Genomic DNA, 18227 nt, shown 5'->3' on the forward strand with positions numbered 1-18227 from the left:
AAGTAGCCACCATCCTTATTTTATACATAATTCATTCATCATCCTTTCCAACATCGAACGACCTCACCATCTTCTGTAGAGAGGATCCCTCTCACCCCTCTAATGCCATTCCAAGAGCAGACCAAGGATTTCTTTGGGAATGCTACACTTCTGTCCTACCCAGCCCATACTCAGCAGTTTCATCCCAGCCTGGAAGAAACTGGAGGTGAAAACCTTAAAAAATATCCTACACCACAAGGCAAGACCAGAAGAGCACATTATTCCCAAGGTATGATAGCAGCTTCTACATGATGGCAGAGGCAGCCCTGGTTAGCATGTAGAAGTGCTGGCTGGACACTGCAGTACTTAAGAACTGCTGGCAAAGCTGAGGGGCAATAGCTGTCACTTTATTCTGCACACTTAACTCCTATTAGTATTAATAGAGCTGCACACAAGCAGTGAGAGCAGATCATGGCCCGCAGCTATTTATATATTTCTGCCTCATCTCTTGTATTTTATGGCATTGTTCATTGGTGTCACCCATAAGCTTGCAGTCACTGTGTTTCTATTTTGACATACCGAGGAGCAGGCATGCAAAATTAGACAAAGGTAAACGGGAAGCATACATTTTGAACTGAAGTGCAGTCTTCAATGAGAGAAGTGAATTTCCTTAAGTAAATGCTGCTGCTGCTGCTGCTGCTGCACAGCCCCCGCTCCCAATCTCCGTGTGGCCCCAAGAGCTGCTTTTTGTAGGCTGCTGGTGCCCTCACCATCTTGCGCAGAACTTGTTTATTTGTATTGCAGTGGCACTTAGAGCTTCCTGAGGAGTGAGATCCATTGTGCTGTGTGCTGGGCACACAGCTGAATTGGAACGAGCACGGCTTTCTCTGTGAGTGCTCTAGACAGAGAATAGATCATTAAGGTCACTTGTTTTCCTTACAGAGGCCAAGGCAGGATTGATTCCTATGTTATACTCTATCTGTGCATGTATTTTTCCTCCCCAGTTTCAAATAGCCAAGGCACCAAGACATTACTGACTTCTCCTAAGAGATTCCTCTCCTACTCAGACGTCTCAGTCGGGCAAAGTTATGCCTGAATTCTTTAAGCCCACTTTTAAAAAAAATATATCAGTCTATTATATCCAGACAGGGAAAATTCATGCAGAGCAGGAAGCTTGTTGCAGAGGGAAAGGAAACCTCGGCCCCAGCGAGAGCAAAGAAAAGATTGGAGGAGGCAGCCTGAGTCAACCACCAGAAGGGTCTCACCAGCTCTTTCTACCTCCACCCACTTCTAGACACTCCTGGACGTGTTTGAGACAGAACCATTGAATCCATTCAGCACTACAGCATTGTATCCATTCAGAGAAATGCACTTCAACAGGGCAACCGCCCTTAAAAACAGACCCATTGTTTCTTGTAAAAGCCTCATTGAAGTCTGTGCATATAACTGGCTGCTGTTTTGTGAGTTAGCTATACTTGCATGTTACTGATTTGAAAGTGAATGCTCTTTGGAGGGTTATTTTGCTTGAAATACAGCTCCTCAACAAAATGTTCCTCCTTTCTTCAATAATATCGTTGAGAGATTCCTTCCTTTGGAAAGATGATCAATACAGCTTTGTGAACCAGGATCTGTTATGAATTTGTGTCAGTTAAGGAACCAGAAGGTTTAAGGAATCTCACAGTTCTTTCTCTTTGCATTTGCGCTTTTACTAAAAAGCAGTTTTACCTGACTTGCCCTCCAGAAAAAGATACAATCACACAAGAACACCTACTTTCATTAAAAGGCTAGTCCTGCATGCTGTCAAAAAACAGTAAGGGTGGCTAGACTAGCAAGAGTTGCTTCCCAAGGAACAAGGAAGAGGAACTCTGCACACTGCATTTTTTGCTACCACAGAGTCTTGCAGTAGTGGATTTGAAGTTGCAGTGATGCAAACACAGAATAAAAACTACGGCAGAGCCAACAACCAGACTCAATGACACTCATTTCTCCAGTGCAGGGCAGGAGGATAAGACATAGCAGGTCTGTGAAGCATGGGCCATGACTACATTTACCAAAGTTCTAGTTTGTTTCATTAATGATACATAGAATTCTCCCAAATTGTCAAAATTATCAGATGTTTCAAACCCTGCAAATACTTGTCATGTTATATAAAAAGTGTACCAACCTTCACTTGCTTTGATATACCAATAACAGTGATCAGCAGCTTGTATTTAGCTTGCTTGGACCTTAGTCCAAGCTGGTGCTTCTTTCAAGATACAGCTGGAGTCTGGGGGGTAACACACCACATATCTACCCTGCAGTGTCCTAAAAGGGAGTTGCACCTGCAGCCTATGGATCAGACACCTCTGCATCCTCACTTCATATGGCTCCTAACTCTATAGGGTTTCTTTCTAAAGAGCTATTTCTGCATAGGTTGGAGCTGTGGGCTGAGACTGGCTTCCGAGATGTGTTAGGAAAAGCACATTCAGCTTTCAAATGAAGGGTTAAACAAACCTGTGGCAAATTTGAGTGCTTCACAGAATGTGGTAATGGAGTTGATGCCATGTGGATGGCAGAAAGTGTACACGATATTGGCCAGTTGTTTGATACTGCCACTCTAAAGGCCCCAAGAATTAGACCGATTTCACAGTAGAAGAGGTGCCTGTTTCTCACATTTTCTTTCACAGTTGGAGTCCTGGTCACTTGTTGATCTTCTGTCCTCATAAAATCTTTCCAGTTCATTTAAAAGTTGGCTCTCTTGTGCATTTCCTAAATTCTTTTTGAAGCACAAGGTTTGAAATGCTTCCATACTTCTGAGACCCAAAAGGCAAAACTAGAAACTGAGCACCTTGACCTCAAAGGCCTTACGATGCCAAATACAGTCAGGCAGAATTTGTTGTAAATGGGGCTGCAGGATCATGCTCCAGTATTTAGCACCAGATAAATGGTAGCTTGTACTCCAAGCTTTCCCTGCACCTTTCTCTAATGCAGTTCTGCAATACAAGTTTTAAGGTCTCCACTGCAGAATTCCTAAACACTTCTTAAAGAAAAAATTATTCTCCTGTAAAAAAATAACCAACCATTAAGACTGGCAAATTATTTCCTGCTCAATAAGAGTATTTTTCTTTCTGTGTAATTTTAGAAATATTTACTACTCTTTTTTTCTTTTTTCTTCTCTCCTAGTGTGATCAATGAAAAATAGAGGTGCTGACTGTGCTACTCTTTTTCCCCTCTCTCAATACTTGGAACCATTTTTATTACATAGCAATAGGCAACATTATATTAACTAGTGAACTAAATGATCACATTATAAGTTATATAGAATGCATTTCTCAAAAGCAAATTTTCTTTGACATCCCTTTAAATTGTTAAGTAGACTAAAGCATAACACCTCATATATGTATTGAATCCCATTGAGTTCATTGAGGACCTGAATCCTGAATGCAGAGGAAAATTTGTCCATTCTTAATAAACATTTCCAACTATGGAAAAATTATAAATGCGAGCCCTATACCCCTTTGCTACACCAGCTCTAGAAAAGTACTTGAGAAAAATTCCAGCAGATGAACACTTACATTAATTGAGAGTAAGGATATTTCTTGCTAGCGTTGTTGCAAGGTGTATTAAAAGGAATAAACCCCTTTGGTTGGTATTCAAGAGGAGTTAACTGAGTTAACTCTCAAGAGTTAATAGATTTTATATTAACCCATACACAGTTGGGTAATCCCCATGCTTTGCCAACTACAACTGCCTGCCAAATCAAACTCTCCAAGTACAGAAGACCTCCACCTTCTTAATCTGCAGCTGTTGAACAGGAAGCACATCATATACAAGAATTGTATCTTACATAAGTTGAATTAGGTTTTCTCTTTTTTCTGGTATTTGTGACCTCTTGCCTCTAATGCTACAAATCCTCACACATCCAGAACTTACAGTAGGACATCTAATAATTCTGTATGAAAAGTCAAGAAAATCCTAGCTGAAACTTTTGTTGACTTTGCCTTTGAATCTTAAGCAATGAAGTTTAGGGTAACCAAGGTAAAAATACTCAGCTTTTCACCAGTTGCTGCACCAGAGCCATTTCAGGATCTTGATTGAAAGAGAGCATACTTCCCATCTACATACATTAGGGAGCCATGTAGAGGCAGAAACACTTGCTCAAGGACCCCTCCATGTTGATGAAACTTACAGGAAATAAATTGCTTTATGCTTTTATTCCTTTACTATTACCTTTCTGTCCTGGATTTGTTCTGTTGGAATTCTCACTGCTTTGGCCAGCAGAATTGAACATGGCAAATCTTATTTGTTACTGTAATTCTCCATCTTGCCTTCTGTGTTATCTGCATAAGCATGCCAATTAGTCACGAAGTTTGGGCTGTTTCAAGGACTCTCTTTGCAGAAACATGTTTATGTATAAATATATCCAGCAAGTTAACTTCTTGGAAGTTCTCAAACAACTGAAATCTTTAAATCTCTTTTTCATTAATACAGTCTCATGGAAGTTAACAATTGTATTTAATAGTGGTGTTGTATCCACAGGTAGAAAATGATCATTTATCTTGGTTTTAATATAAACTGGCATTACACTTCATGAAATAGCTTGATGTTGAAGCTATAGTTTTCAGCATTTACTGTATGCTGAAGTACAGAAAAGCAATTTATTGTTGTTATTCATATTAAAGCAGTGCTTACTGACTGGCCTAATTAAGTAAATGCATAGCAGGAGAGAGTTTATACCTGCAAATGCTATAAATGAGCATGGGAGGAGTACATGCAGGGAAAACTAACGGACAAAGTGCTAGAACTGGGGCTTTCTGAATGCCAGCCTAGGCCTGCATGGTCTGGCCTGACTGACTGTCACAGTGCAATATCCCTAGCAGATTCCCAGATCAACTACAGGGCTGGAAAGAGCAGCGGAGGCTTCAGATTGGAGGCCCCGCGCACACGCGGGAACGCGGCCACGCGGCGGGGCGGGCGCTGTCCGCGGTGCTGAGCCCGTGCGGCGCCCGAGACCCGCGCCTCCACCTCCCCGTGCGCAGGGGAGAAGCTTCGCTGTCACGTTTCTTGCAACCGTGTTTGGTGGAGATGGCCATGGACACGCTGTCGGGTCTCAAGTTAAGAGGTGTCTATGCCTTCATCATGCTCCTTGTGGAGAAAGACAACTTGCAGTCCAACAGACCTACTGGACACAACCGGGCCTGCTGCACTGCATGGGAGCAGGCTTCTCTCTGAACATGCATAAAGGAGACATTATTGATGTTGTTACTAATTTTTTCATAGCATCACTGTTGCTCAGGACGCTTGTACAAAGAGCTTCTGTCTGAAAGTGTGATACCTTTGTCCTCATTGGCTGAGCTAGTTCTCTGAAGGATTGCACTGTGTCTTCCCATTCTAGATTCACATGCCTGACTGTCCTACAGGTGAAAAAGCAGAGATAAAGCTCAAATCTTAGTTTTTATACTAATTATGTCCTGATGGATGCAAGGTTTGATTCACAGAAGTGTTTTCTGTCAGTAATATCATCTTATCATTGAAACAGTATTCACTGTCTATTCACTGTCCCCCAGTCCTCACAGCGCACACTTACATACTCAGAACTGACATTCAGAGAAAGAGCTTCCTAGGGAAATAGTCTGAAGAGCACAATTTCAGTATCTTCCATTAAGATTATGGCTTTTCTTCATCACTAGATTTGAAGCCGATTTATAGCAAACATTATATACATTGAGATACACGTTGCATGCAGTTCTGAGCTCCACAATAGAAAAGGGATGTTGAAGTCTTTGAAAGCATCCAGAGGAGGGCAACAAGGCTGGTAAAGGGCTGAGGACACTTGAGTTGTGTAGCCTGGAGAAGCGATGGCTGAGAGGCCTGTCGTATTGTATTGCGTTGTGTTGCATTATATTCTGTTCTACCCTATTCTATCCTATTCATCTTTTCCCTGTTAATGCAGTCTGCTCAAATAGCTTTCATGCGTTTGTTCTCAGTGTCGAACGTATTTCTTAGGCATTGAAGATGTGCCATAGAGTGCCAAGAGTTTCACTAGCTGATTAGATGGCCAATAGACATTTCTTCACCCATATATGAATCTTAGACCTTACTTCTGTGAAGGTCTGTGTGAACAGTACAAGGATTTTCCCTATAGCAGCTTTGCTGGTAGATCTGGCTGTCATGATTCTGGATAAAAACTTCATTATCTCCTATTGGAAATCAAATACAGCCTAATATATACAACTGAAAATACAGCCTATATGGCTGATGCTTTCTCTTTGCAAAGGATAAATTACAAGCTTATAATTTTAAATCAGTTCTACTAGATTTTTACTCACTTGGATCTCCCAATGCACTTTAAAAAGAAAAGTGGATATAAAAACAAATTGCCTATATTGAGACAGAAGCATTAATGTCATCTGTGTAGATCATCTGCTCATAAAACACTATTTAAATTCTATCTGACAAGGGATCTGATTTCATCAAGTAAATCAATAGGAGAATTGGCAAGTGAGAGAGAAGCAGACAAACACACTGAGTTTCTCAGGATCTCGTACATGCTGAAGGGTAAGTAACTCATTTATCTCACACTATTTTCTGTAAGCCTGCATCAGAACTATGCCAGTAGAATAAAGTACTAAGTATGTGCCAGAACATATTTAAGTGGGAGTGTATATCAGCTCTCTTAGTAAATAACAACAATGACAGTAAGGATATCTAAAAAGACACAATGCATTAAGAAAAGATAAGCGTAATCCCTTTTCATTAAAAATGTTTCACTGCATGGGGCCAGTAATCCAAGACCGTTTTCACAAGACTCTGTTGTTTTAACAGCTGTGGCCATGGTGTGAAGTTTCACATTTGTAGCTCGAGCACAATTAAAGTCCTCCTCAACACCTGATGAAATGGGCTCTAATTTACTAATTCATCTCAGTAATCAGGTGATCTTGAGGATGCTTGTAATGCTGTGTCCAGAGAAGTGTAGAGATTATCTTGGAGTGTGCACTCAGAATGGCTGGGATTGCCTGTTTATCCCCAGTTAGCTCTCTGTGGAAACAGACAATTTCTTCTACCTTCTTCTGATTTCCATTTAGGATTAGGTTCACGAAATTTTTCAAAGGCCTCGAGGAGATTATGATCATATAGCAATAGGCTGTGTTTAGAGGTTTTAAATTAAAAAGAAGAGGCATGAAAAGAAAGAAAGGAAGAAAGATCAGGCTAGTATCAGGAAATGACTGATCATAGTAGTTGTTAAATTTGTTTTGACTAAAACACGGACTGCTCTCCTGTTCTTAATTTCTCGTGTTTCTTGTAGAGCCAGGAAGGACATCCTTCCATGCTTCTCTACATACAGTTCTGTCCTTCACTGACCTCTCTCTGACAACATTTGCGCATGCGGGGTAAGGGCCTCTTTTGTTTGACTTTCTGAATGGCAGTCTTCAAATTTTTCCTAGACATGGTCTCAGTAATCTTCCTGAGTTCTGTCCATTCTAGGTCACTTCCTTCCAACGTCCACTCTAAAGCTCTGAAGCTGCAGCTCCTGACTTGCCAACGTGATGCTTCCCAGCATGAGTTTGTTTTTATACGTCTGCATTTTCTGTGCTCTAAAATAAGGCAAACAAAACTAGAGAAGGAAGCTTAAAAATATAAGAATGTCATGAGGTTTCCTTGCAAAATGTTCTGCAGACTCATGGGTGTCACCCAACACAGACAGCCTATTGGAAAGAAAATAGTTGAATCAGAGAATGGCTTGGGTTGGAAGAGACCTTAAAGATCTAGTTCCAATCCTGTTGATTCAGAACCACTGAATATATAAGGAATAACCAATGGCTTAGCTTCATGTGGATTGGGTTGTGTTATTTGTCCTCTGCTACACCTGCTTTGTGGGATAGCTGCTTCAGCTGAAAGTCAGAAATGCCATTTCTTTCACTTTGGCAGCTCAGAAGATGTGCCCTGTGATCCAGCCTTCTTGTGTTGGTCGTAACACCATGTGTCAGGCAAAGGTTTGCGTTCAGGGTGAGTCCCTACCGATGAGATGTTTTCATCTTTGCTCACAGCAGGGGGATCAAACAGAAGAATGGGATGCAGAGTTGAAGGAAAAAAAAGGTTCTGGGAATTTATTATTTTTGTGGGATTTTTTTCTTTTTCTCACAGGCAGAATAAAAAAGACAAGGCAGCCCTCTTGGCAAACAGTTATATTAAGTGCAGTTTGTAAGAATGACGTATGAAAAGAAGTTGAAAGGATTTTGATTGTTCATATAGAAAGACGACAAAGGAGAGATAATGTGTAAAAGAATTAAAAAGAAGGAAGATGTTTCAGAAGGTAGCTTGTGAAATTTACATTGCCTGCTTCTAATGACAGAACAAGGGACCAGTCACACTGTTACAGAGCAGAAGATGGATACGCAAAATGTAATTTTTCTTCTCCATATGATCAACCAAGCGACTCACTGCCACTAGAAACGTTTAAGACAACATTCAAATTAGAGTCATTCACTCCTATAGATACAAACAACAGCATTAATTGTAACAACAGTGCGCAGAAGCGATAACGCTGAGCTTAAATTCCCTCAATACTTATCAGAAGAAAATTAACGCGGGGATTAAGCTGCATATTGAAGGCTTCTTACCTCTGTGTCAGCGACGTTTCACGTTGGCTCCTTCCAGACAGAGCTCAGGACCACGGCAGCGATGCAGGGTCACAGTTTGTGCTATGGCTGCTGCACAGACAGCATTACATCGATGGATTTCACTTTCGCTTCCCTGGTAATTTTGTTAAACACTTGCCAGTGACTGCGATTTGATTCTGTTCAAGAGTTATTCTTTTGAAGTGTTTTTCTTTTCTCTAAAGAAATAAAATACTCTGAAGTTAATCAGGGACCTTGTGTGCTTTTCTACATGTCACCAGGTCATGTATCTCGGGCTGATGACAGGGTTGCAAATGGAGACAAAGTGGCCAGGGGCTGCACTAATCCCTGGCATGAGGGAAGTGGAGGAGCAGCAAATAAAGCAGGGCCCATGTTAAGTGGGTGGACAAATGCTTTTGAAAAACCCCTCTAAATAGACTAATTCCTCTTTCCCCTACATGGACGTGGCAAACACTGTCTTGTGTTCACCCTGGAGCTGATCCTGGGAGTTGTACCCTCCTGAGAGCCGCAGGACCTAACACTGTGTGATGCACCTCAGATTCTGCAGAACCAGCTGTGATAACCCCAGCAGCCCTTTCTTTTATTGTTGCTTCATCACCCTAAGTAAGTGCAGCTGCTGCTGAAGTTTGCTGAGGTCTGCCTGCCACAGAAATTCTTCCCCTATTTCCTTCAAAAATCACACTGGAGATAGGTCTATATCCTGTTTACGTGCTTTACTGCTAAATATTCCTCTGTTCAAGCTCAGGTGCAGCAGGGATGGGCACAAACAATGATTCCGCATGAGATGCAGCATAACGCTTTTAGCAGCAGGTACTTCCAGGAGGGAGGTTTGTGTTCATTGCTCCAGGAGAAAGAAATTCAACACATCAACAGAAGCAGGCAGCATGCCTGGCTCAGAGCAGTGCTGATGCAGTTGGCAAAGAAAGGAAGCGGGGCCATCGTTTGTCAGCAGTTTTGGTTCAGACATACAGTACATACGGATGTGTGTGAGCAAGACTTCTAACTTCTCTGTGCAGCAACACAGCCACAGGTGGCATTCCCTCTCTTTTTACAAAAATCAGGTGAATGTACTCTAGTTTTTTTTTTTTCCAGCTAGAAAAAAGGGGGGAACCCCATGGATTTGAGGTGTGGGGAGTTTAAATACAAACAAATAATCTCCCTCCCGGGTGGGGTGCAGTGTATGGCACCAGTGCAGTGTATGGCATCTACCTCCAGCCCTGGTGCAGCCTCTGTAAGAAAGCTGGGGCAGGTGGGGTTTGGAGTCAAGAAAGAAATAAAAATGTACTAGGGAAAAAGAACTTCTCCAAGTATTTCTTTTACTTGAATGCTTTGACAAGACTCCGTTGCAGCTAAGGGCACATCCTTATTCAGAAATATTTGTAAACAATTAATAATCAAAAATATTTACTTTTCATGTGTACACTGAGGAGGGCTGCAAACCTGCAAAATAAGGATTGCAGCCACGATGTTGGTGTGGACTACTGAGCTTGACAGTGGCTCAAATGGAGGAGCAGAGAGCTTTCACTGAACATGGCTCCAGCCCTCGGACTGGGGAGGAAAAGGGGCCTCACAGAACCGTATGAGGAGGCAGAAACCCCCAGCTGAAAAACATGATGTAGTGGAGAAATCCCTGCTTGGGCTGAAGGCACACAGGCAGCCCTGACAAGGCGCACTGCTGCTCATGTCCCCGTGTGGCTGTGGATTTCAGTGAGGAATCGGCCCCCAACAGAGCAGACAGTTCCCTGTGATATGAGGTGAACACATCACACCGATTTGGGGACCCAGGGATGGTGTTCGCCTCCCTGGCAAAGGCAGCTAGGGCTGGGCTCCACTGTCTGCATGGGGCTGTGGTGATGCTACACCAACAACATGGGTGAGGCAGAGCCCAAACACCAGCATCTCCCACAGGCAGCTCTACTTTGCCACACTCCACTCTTATCTTTCTAACGCTGCTTCTCCTTGCACTTTTTCAACCTTGACCAGTAGTTACAGTGTTGCTTCTTCAAAAGATGCCTGCGAAACCCTCCTTTGCCCACATTGCCTTGCCTCAGATTATTAAAAAAAAAAAAAAGACACAAAAATAATAATAATATTAAAAAATAATCACCACATCATTCCCTCTTCATCCCATCCGGGGCAGGCCCCAGAGCATCCCAGCAGTGCACTGCCGGTGGGACACAGGGAGAGGCAATTTGATGCCCTACAGCGGCCCTGGGGGAGCCGAGAGCCGGGGGGGCTTTGAGAAACTTGGGTGCTGCCCGCTGCCACTGCCCCGCACTGCTCTCAGGGCAGGGCTGCCAAGCGGGATGGAAGCACCAGCTGCTAAGAAAACCCTTCTAAATAACCATCATTCCGCACGCATGTAGACGTGCCTGTGTGCGCGTATGTATTTCTATGCACTTAAATAGAGAGAAATACACTCGCAGTGTGCCCAGGCCCAGCACCGTGGGGCAGGAGCCGCCCGTGGGCCGGGAGCACCGGGAGGAGCGGGGCCGGAGCGGGGCCGGGGCCGCCGGGCGCTGCGGGTGGAGAGCGCCGGGCGCTGCGGTGGAGAGCATCCGGCCCGGCTGCTCGCGGCTCCCGCATCCGCTTCAAAGAAAAGAAATTAAAAATAAATCAGTAAAAAAATATATATATATACAAAATTAGGGGAGTTCTGTAGGTATAGGATTGTTTGTTTGTTTGTTTGTTTTTCTTGTGGCAGCGCGAGTGTCCGATCGAGGCAGTTCGGGTGCTACGAATATAAGACGAAAATACACCTAATTCCGTCGTCATATAGATATAATATATTTCACTCTCACCACATAAATACAAAACATCCAAATATCCAAAACATTCAGAACAAAAGTTAGTAGCAAGGGCTCAGCGCTCGGTTCGTTCCGTATTTCCCGACTAGTTGCCTAGAGACTTTCGACGTCAATAATTTACAATAAAATTACTATTTCCTTTCTGTCCAGCTCCTTCTGTCCACTTCTGGTCTATTATTAATTCTATGCACTACAGAAACCGTTCCACTCGTTGTCAGTCTGTTTTTTTTTTGTTGGTTTTTTTTTTTTGGTTACAGTTTGGTGGCACGCATTTATACAGTTTGTAAACGTCATGTGTTAAAGTTTAGAGAAAGAAACTTCAAACCAAAGCGAAGAAATATTATTATTATTATTAATCTTAATATTAATATTATCCCAAAGAATTAAGTAAATACAGAATCCCTTTTCTGGCAAATTCAAGTACTGAAATCGAACGGGAGATCGATGCGGGATGTGGCCGGTGTGATACACGCGGTGGTGGAGAAAACAGCAGCGGGAAGCGGAGGGGATAAGGCCGCTACAGAGATGTATCTTGAAGTACAAAAATAACAACAAAAGATGCGCTTTGTATATTTTACGTTCGTTTTAATTGAAGTGTGAGCGATAACCGAGAGGGTTATTTAGGAGGAAGACCGCTGACGGCTTTGTGATGCGCTCTGCAGTTGTGTGGGAAAAGAAAAAAAAAAATCAAACAGAAGGAAAAAAAATAAAATAAAATCGACCATCGCAACGGATCTGGGTGCAAATCGAGTCGCGATTCCGTTCTCTCTCTGCGGACTCGTTTAGCAGAGCGGGGCGGAAGGCAAAAAGGGTGTTGCTGCAACCCGCGGGCTGAGCGCGGCTCGGGCACGGCGCGGTGCTGCATCCCGCAGGGCTCAAAGCGCTACGGGGATCGACCGTGGAACGGAACGGCCGCCGGGAAGTGCCCGGCTGTGGCCAGGGCCGGGCAGCGGTGCCGTGAGGGGGTGTGTAAAGCCAAACCTTTGTGCTTAAATCACTGAAGTCCGGGGGGAAAAAAAAAAAGAAAGAAAACCAAAACAAAACAACCCGGGCATCACCTGGCAGCTCCTCTCCCCGAATCCTCTCCGGGCATCGAGCACCCTGTGCGCTCTCCCTTTCCTACCGAAGCTGACGAACGCACGGACAGACGGCCCCGGGTGGACAGACGGACGGACGGACGCTCCCGGCCCGGCGGGGGCTGCAGGGTCCCCGCTCCGCCCCGGCCCTCTGAAGGAGCCTCACAGAGAGGGACGGAGGGAGGGGGGCATAAATATCGCCACAAATAGATACTATAAATATAAATACGGGGAAGTTACTTCGAGTCAGTCCAGTGCTTTTTTCTCAGCGCTTTCTTTATTGTTGGTCCGGGAGTAGGGCTCGAAGGCGGACGAGCTCAGGTAGCGGGCCGACAGTTCCTGCAAGTTGCCCGCCAGCGAGCCCGCTACGGCCAGCGGCGCGGAGGAGAGCCGCCCCGCCACCGAGCCCAGCAGCGTGGGCACCGGCAGCCCGAAGAGCCCGTGCCCGGCGGCGGCGGCGGCCGCTCCGTGCAGCGCTGCCGGAGGGGGCGGCCCCGCCGCGGTGCCGGCGCTCGGGGGGTGCGGGGATCCCCCGGCCGGAGCCGCCGCCGCCGCCGCCGTGCCGCTGCTCGCAGCCAGGCCGGGGCCGCGCAGCGCCGAGCCTAGCGCTCCGCTGGCACAGGGCGGCAGGAGGCCGGGCAGCCCCGGCGGGGAGAGCAGGCGGCCCTGCTCCAGCAGCCGCAGGACGCTGCAGGTGGCGGCCGTCTCGGATACCACCGAACGCAGCTCCGAGTCTTTGCCCTGGTCCTTTTTCTGCTTGGTGCGCCGGTTCTGGAACCACACCTTTACCTGCGGGCCGGGGAGAGAGGGCAGGGTCAGGTGCGGGGGCAGCAGAGGTGCCCCGATCCCCCCACGGCCTTCCGCTGGGTTAGGGCAGGCCGGGAGCTTCCTGCCAGCGGATCCGGCCTTTTCCCTTCCGCCGCGGCCCCGCACGGCTCCATACAGCCCCGCACAGCTTCGCGCAGCCCCGCACGCCCCGTTCGGGCCGTGTCTATCCCGGGTTCGCACTGCTCCCGCACAGCCGGGCCCGCACGGGCTCTCTCTCCTGCTTCCCTCGTCTCTTTAAACCGGCTTTAGAGAGGAAACCTGCGCTCATACGAAAAAAAAAAAAAAGACCTCCCCACTCCCCCCCCCCCCAAATAAAAAAAGCATGGCGGTCTCTGTAACCTACCACTATTGAACTTGTCACCGCTATCCGGCAGGGGAAAGAAAAAAAGCCAATTAGCTTGTCAGGGGGATTTATTGCTGGATGATGTTTTGCAGAAATATGAAGGCGGCTGCGGGGCCGGGGCCGCTCCCTGTGCAGTGCCATCTCTCCCGGCGGGCCGTGCCTCCCCTCGGACGCACGACGGGCTCTCAGAGCCGGCCGCAGCGCAGCGCAGCCCGGCAGCAGCTCTCGGAGCTGTCCGCAGCGCTCACAGCCGGCTCAGGGCCTCCGACTCCCCTCGCAGCTCCGCGATTCCCCCTCCGCGTCCTCGCGGCGTGTGGGCACCTCGGGCCCGGCCTCTATTCAACCCTTCCCCAGCCCTCCGTTCCAGAGGCCTGCGCGGGGCGCGCAAAACGCGCGCAGGGCCGCGGAGCCGCCGGAATACGGGAGACGCGGCATTTCGCAGCCCGAGCAGGGCCGGTCCCGGTGGTACCTGAGTCTCGGAGAGGTTCAGTTGCCGGGCCAGCTCGGTGCGCTCCCGCCCCACCACGTACTGGCACCGCTGGAACTCCATCTCTAGGCGGTAGAGCTGCTCGGCTGTGAAGGAGGTGCGGGTCCGCTTGGGACGGTCCAAATCGAGGCCTTTGGGTAGGATGATCTCTCGGATGGAACCTTTGGCATCTGGCAAAGCAAGGCGCAGTCAGCTTTACACACAGGCAACCCCCTTCCTTTTTTCTTTTTTTTCTTTTATTTTTTTCCTCTTTATCTTTTTTCCTTTTTCCTTTATTTCTTTTTCATTCTTTATTTTTTCCTTTCTATTTCCTTGTTCTTTCTTTCTTTTTAGATCCTTTTCCTTTTTTTTTTTTTTTTTTTTTTTTTTTTTCAATTTTCCTTTCTTATTCCTTTTCCCTTCCTTAGTATTTTTTTTTTCCCTTTTCTCTTCCTAAGGGATGTAAGAAGAGAATCTACTCCCCTCTTTCAAGACAGAGATCCCAGTCAGGCTTGGGGTATTTGCCCTGATATTGTGGGGCTGCACCCAAGGAAGGGAACAAGAAACAACAAACCCGAGAGAGCAGGAAGGAGGGAGCAACGGGGCAATAATCCACCCTCTCTGAACCCATCTCGAATCGGCCCCGAGAGGTCGGGATGCTCCGGGCCGGGCTCTGTGGCCGCGGGTTTGAGCAGCCCTTTGTTCCCCGGGGCTGTGGGTGTGCTGGGTGCCCCCAACCCTAAAATATAAAACCATCTTTTTAGACTTCTTTTATTATTATTATTTTTGTTTCTTTAAACAAGTTTTTCACACGATAAAAGCGTTTTGCGGGCCGCTTGCCCACTTCCAGGATTGGGACACCAGGGCTCAGCATCATGGGGGATTCTTTTGGCAAACAGGAGAGCAACGAGGGTAGCAATAACCCCGTAGAAGGCTCCCAGCGGCCCCGAACCCTTTTCTGTAGCACGGAGCGAAGGAAAGGGACAGACCTAATTGGCACCACCGCCAGGGTAGATCCATCCTCGCTCCCTGAATCCCTCCCAACTGCGCTGCCCGCAAATTTACCTCCCCGCTAAAATGAAATCAGAGGGAAGCACCAGCCGTAATCTGCCCCTCTCTGGGTCAATCGGTCGCGCGAGGATTAAGGACTGTTCCAAGGCCCCACGTTCCGCCTTGCGCTCCCTCCTCCCCCCATATCGCACCTTGAGAAAACCACCGTTCCTTCGCGGACATATCTATATATTTTTTTCTTTCTTTATTTCTTTCTTTCTTTTTTTTCTTTTTTCTTTTCCTCTGGAAGGAGGTGAGAGCAGAACGGTTTCGTTCGTTTCAGCCCAGAGAGAAAGGAAAGAAACAAACCGCCCGAGTGTAAAAAACACACAAAGCCCTTCGTCATCTCGTCATTGACTTCGGGCCGGGTGGCTGCACCCACACCCCCGTTCCGGGGAGGCTGAGCGCGGACCCACGGGGACGGCCCCGCGCCCTGCTCGGCCCCCGCGGGGCGCGGAAGAAGCGCTGCGGGCCGCGGCCGGGCGGATCCCGCGGGCGGCGGCGGAGCGAAGCGGGGAACTCCGCCGCGATGCACCGCGTCTCTCCGGGGCTCCTTCGCCGGAACGGGGCAGCGCCGCACCCCCGGGGGCTGTGCCCGGACCGAACCCAGGGCAGAGCGAAGAGATGTGGCAGAAATACGGCGGCGTAAGCGCGGAGCACCTTCCCCACCCCGCGGAGCACCCCGGGCTCGTACCTCTGACCAAGATCCTCCTGCAGTAGTCCGGATCCGCCGAACCAGATTTAGTTTTATTACAGTCTTCGGTAGCTGCGGAGGCAGAAAAAGTCCCTTGTTGCTCCTTCAGAAAAGAAGTAGAGATATTTCCTTCAGCCCCTTTGCTGTCCTTGCCCTCCTTGTGTCCGTTCTTCGAGACCCGATTGGCTTCAGTCTCTGTGCTGCATCTAACGTCCATTTTGTCTTGTTTCCCAAACATGTAGTGCAATAAAAAGAAAACAAAAGAAAACAAAAGAAAACAAAAGAAAACAAAAAGGAAAAATAGAAAAAAAATAATAATAATGAAGAGAGAGAGTGGCGGCGGTAGAAGAAGGCGAAGTCTCCGCTGGATATTGCACGGCTCAGGGTCACACCGGTGGGATCCGCACAGCACCTCGATGAGGGAAGGTCGGGGTCGATCCCACTGGCGAAGCTGCGGTTCCGTCGCTCCCCGCGTCCCGCTGCGCTCCGCGCGCAGGTACCGCGCTCCGGCTCCGCGCTGCTGTGTCCGCCTTATCACGGAGCCACGCGGCTGCTGGGCGCCGGGGGACGCGCACTCGCTGCTTCAATTGATTACGGGTAATTTTGCAGCCTCCACATTTAGGTTACCTCATGAATACACTAAATTGTTTGGATAATATATCAGATCGTAATGGATGGTTTGTGTGCTTGTCCCCAATCAAGCGGAGTTTAGCCAGTGAATAAACCGAAATGATTGGTCTTGCTTTCAGGAAACACACAATCAAAAGACTGAGACTTCCCGAAAAAAAAAAAAAAAAAAAAAAAGGGAGAGAGAGAGAGAGAGAGAGAGAGAGGAAAAAAGGAGAAGAAAAAAAAAGAGGGGAAAAAAAAAAGAGAGAGAGAGAGAAAAGGGGAGGGGGGGAGGAGGAAAAAAAAAAAAACTTTTGACAAGATTCACCCGGAATTGTTCGCACCATTAGCAGCCATTATTAACTTTCTTCGGTACGCCTTTGACCTCCCGATGATAGAGTGGCTTTCTCCAGAGCACGCCAAATAAATGTGAATAACGCTGCCGGGAAGGGCTGGAAAAATGCAGTTGGAGGGAAGGGAGGGGTAAAAGGGGTGTGTGTGTGTGTGTGTATGGGGGGGGGGGGGGGGGGAGAAGGGGGTGCGGAAAAAAAAGCCCCCGCGGATCCCACCAGACCCGACGGGTCGCACCGCGTACGCAGCCCCGAAGTTCTCCCGTCGGCGGCTCCGCGGGGTCGGGTCGGGCCGGGCCCGCTCAGCGCTTCTCCCCGCTGCGCGCCATCCCCGTGCGCTGCGCTGCGCCCCGCGGCTGTGCGCGCTGCGGCCGTGCGTGTGCGTGTGTGTGTGTGTGTGTGTAATTCCGCACCTTCGCAACGCTGAACCTATTCGCAGAGGCTGTGCTCGTTGAGTGGAGGGTAGGGGGGAGAAGGAGGGAAAAAAAAGATAAATAAAAGAGCCAGCTTTGTGTGTGCAGTGGATCCAGGAGGGGGGAGAAGGAAGGAGAGAGGGGGACGGAGGGAGAGCGGAGATAGCCCGTGGAAAATCTCAGCTGCGTGATCCGCTGAAGGGGGAAAAAAGTTTTACTCTAGCGATTTCATTGTCCGAGCTACAATATCTCTGAGAACCGCAACAGCCCGTAATCCAATAAGACCATTGATTAGGCGACAATGATTCAATTCAAGCAAATGGCCTTGTGCAAAGAGCATGCTCCAGCCCTTCTTGTCACCTTGCGGGGCAGAAGCCCTCTTCATGCTGCTCTCCTTATTCATTCCTTTATGGGAAACGTAGAACGAAAGGAGTGAAAGATGGCAATTATCTAATTGGACTATTAACAAACAATTCTCCGAGTGTGGCTGTCTGGCAGTGGTTCTCGGCCGAGGTGAAAGGCCACATGTTGCACTGCCCCATTCACAAAGCGTTTGGGGGCCTGAGAGAGAGAGAAAGAATTTTCCCTGAGAATTTTCCACACAAGCGCCGAACACCGGGCGGGCGGCTCCTGTCTCAGCCCCGGACTGCCGACCCCCGACGTGTCACCCACCGACGTGTCACCCCCAGGGCACGTCTCACCCACCGGGAGAACCCCGGCCTCCCGCACGGCCCCGCGGTGTGAGAGCTGCTGTTGGGTCCGGCCCTGGAAGGGACCGTCCGGAGTAATGGTCGGAGGGGGGAAGAAGGGAGGGAGGGGAAAAAGCAGGATGAAGGAGAGGGAGACGCAGGATAAAGAAGGGGGGGGTTGGGGGGAGGAGAGTGAGGGAGGGAAAGGGGGAAAAAAGAAAAAAGAAAAGGAAATGGAAAGAGGAAAGGAAAAAGGAAAGGGGAGAGGAAAGTAGAGGGTAAAAAGAGGAAAGAAAGAAAAAAAT

General features: G+C 47.7%; 1 protein-coding gene and 1 long non-coding RNA gene across 2 annotated transcripts; both read right to left on the reverse strand.

The window, feature by feature from the left end:
* Nucleotides 1-5293: 5293 nt before the first annotated feature.
* Nucleotides 5294-9142, reverse strand: LOC125693860 (uncharacterized). The gene is made up of 3 exons (XR_007377287.1): nt 9035-9142; nt 8580-8794; nt 5294-5372 (listed from the first exon to the last, which is right to left on the reverse strand). It is a non-coding gene; the product is annotated as an uncharacterized LOC125693860 (long non-coding RNA).
* Nucleotides 9143-12726: 3584 nt separating this feature from the next.
* On the reverse strand, nt 12727-16526 carry VAX1 (ventral anterior homeobox 1). The gene is made up of 3 exons (XM_048945925.1): nt 15862-16526; nt 14121-14308; nt 12727-13269 (listed from the first exon to the last, which is right to left on the reverse strand). Exons 1-3 carry the CDS (start codon nt 16097-16099, stop codon nt 12727-12729), a joined length of 969 nt encoding a protein of 322 aa, XP_048801882.1. The 5' UTR covers nt 16100-16526.
* Nucleotides 16527-18227: the final 1701 nt, after the last annotated feature.

The sequence above is a fragment of the Lagopus muta genome, chromosome 5 (assembly GCF_023343835.1).
Source record: "Lagopus muta isolate bLagMut1 chromosome 5, bLagMut1 primary, whole genome shotgun sequence".
Lineage (NCBI taxonomy): Eukaryota > Metazoa > Chordata > Aves > Galliformes > Phasianidae > Lagopus > Lagopus muta.

What these genes read in the sequence shown, in the direction of transcription:
- VAX1 (XM_048945925.1), bottom strand. Translation starts at nt 16,099, where the DNA reads ATGTTTGGGAAACAAGACAAAATGGACGTTAGATGCAGCACAGAGACT. An exon ending in CAGGAGGATCTTGGTCAGAG is followed by an intron (nt 14,309 to 15,861) that starts GTACGAGCCCGG and finishes TTGCTTTGCCAG; the next exon opens with ATGCCAAAGGTTCCATCCGA. An exon ending in TGAACCTCTCCGAGACTCAG is followed by an intron (nt 13,270 to 14,120) that starts GTACCACCGGGA and finishes CCCGGCCCGCAG; the next exon opens with GTAAAGGTGTGGTTCCAGAA.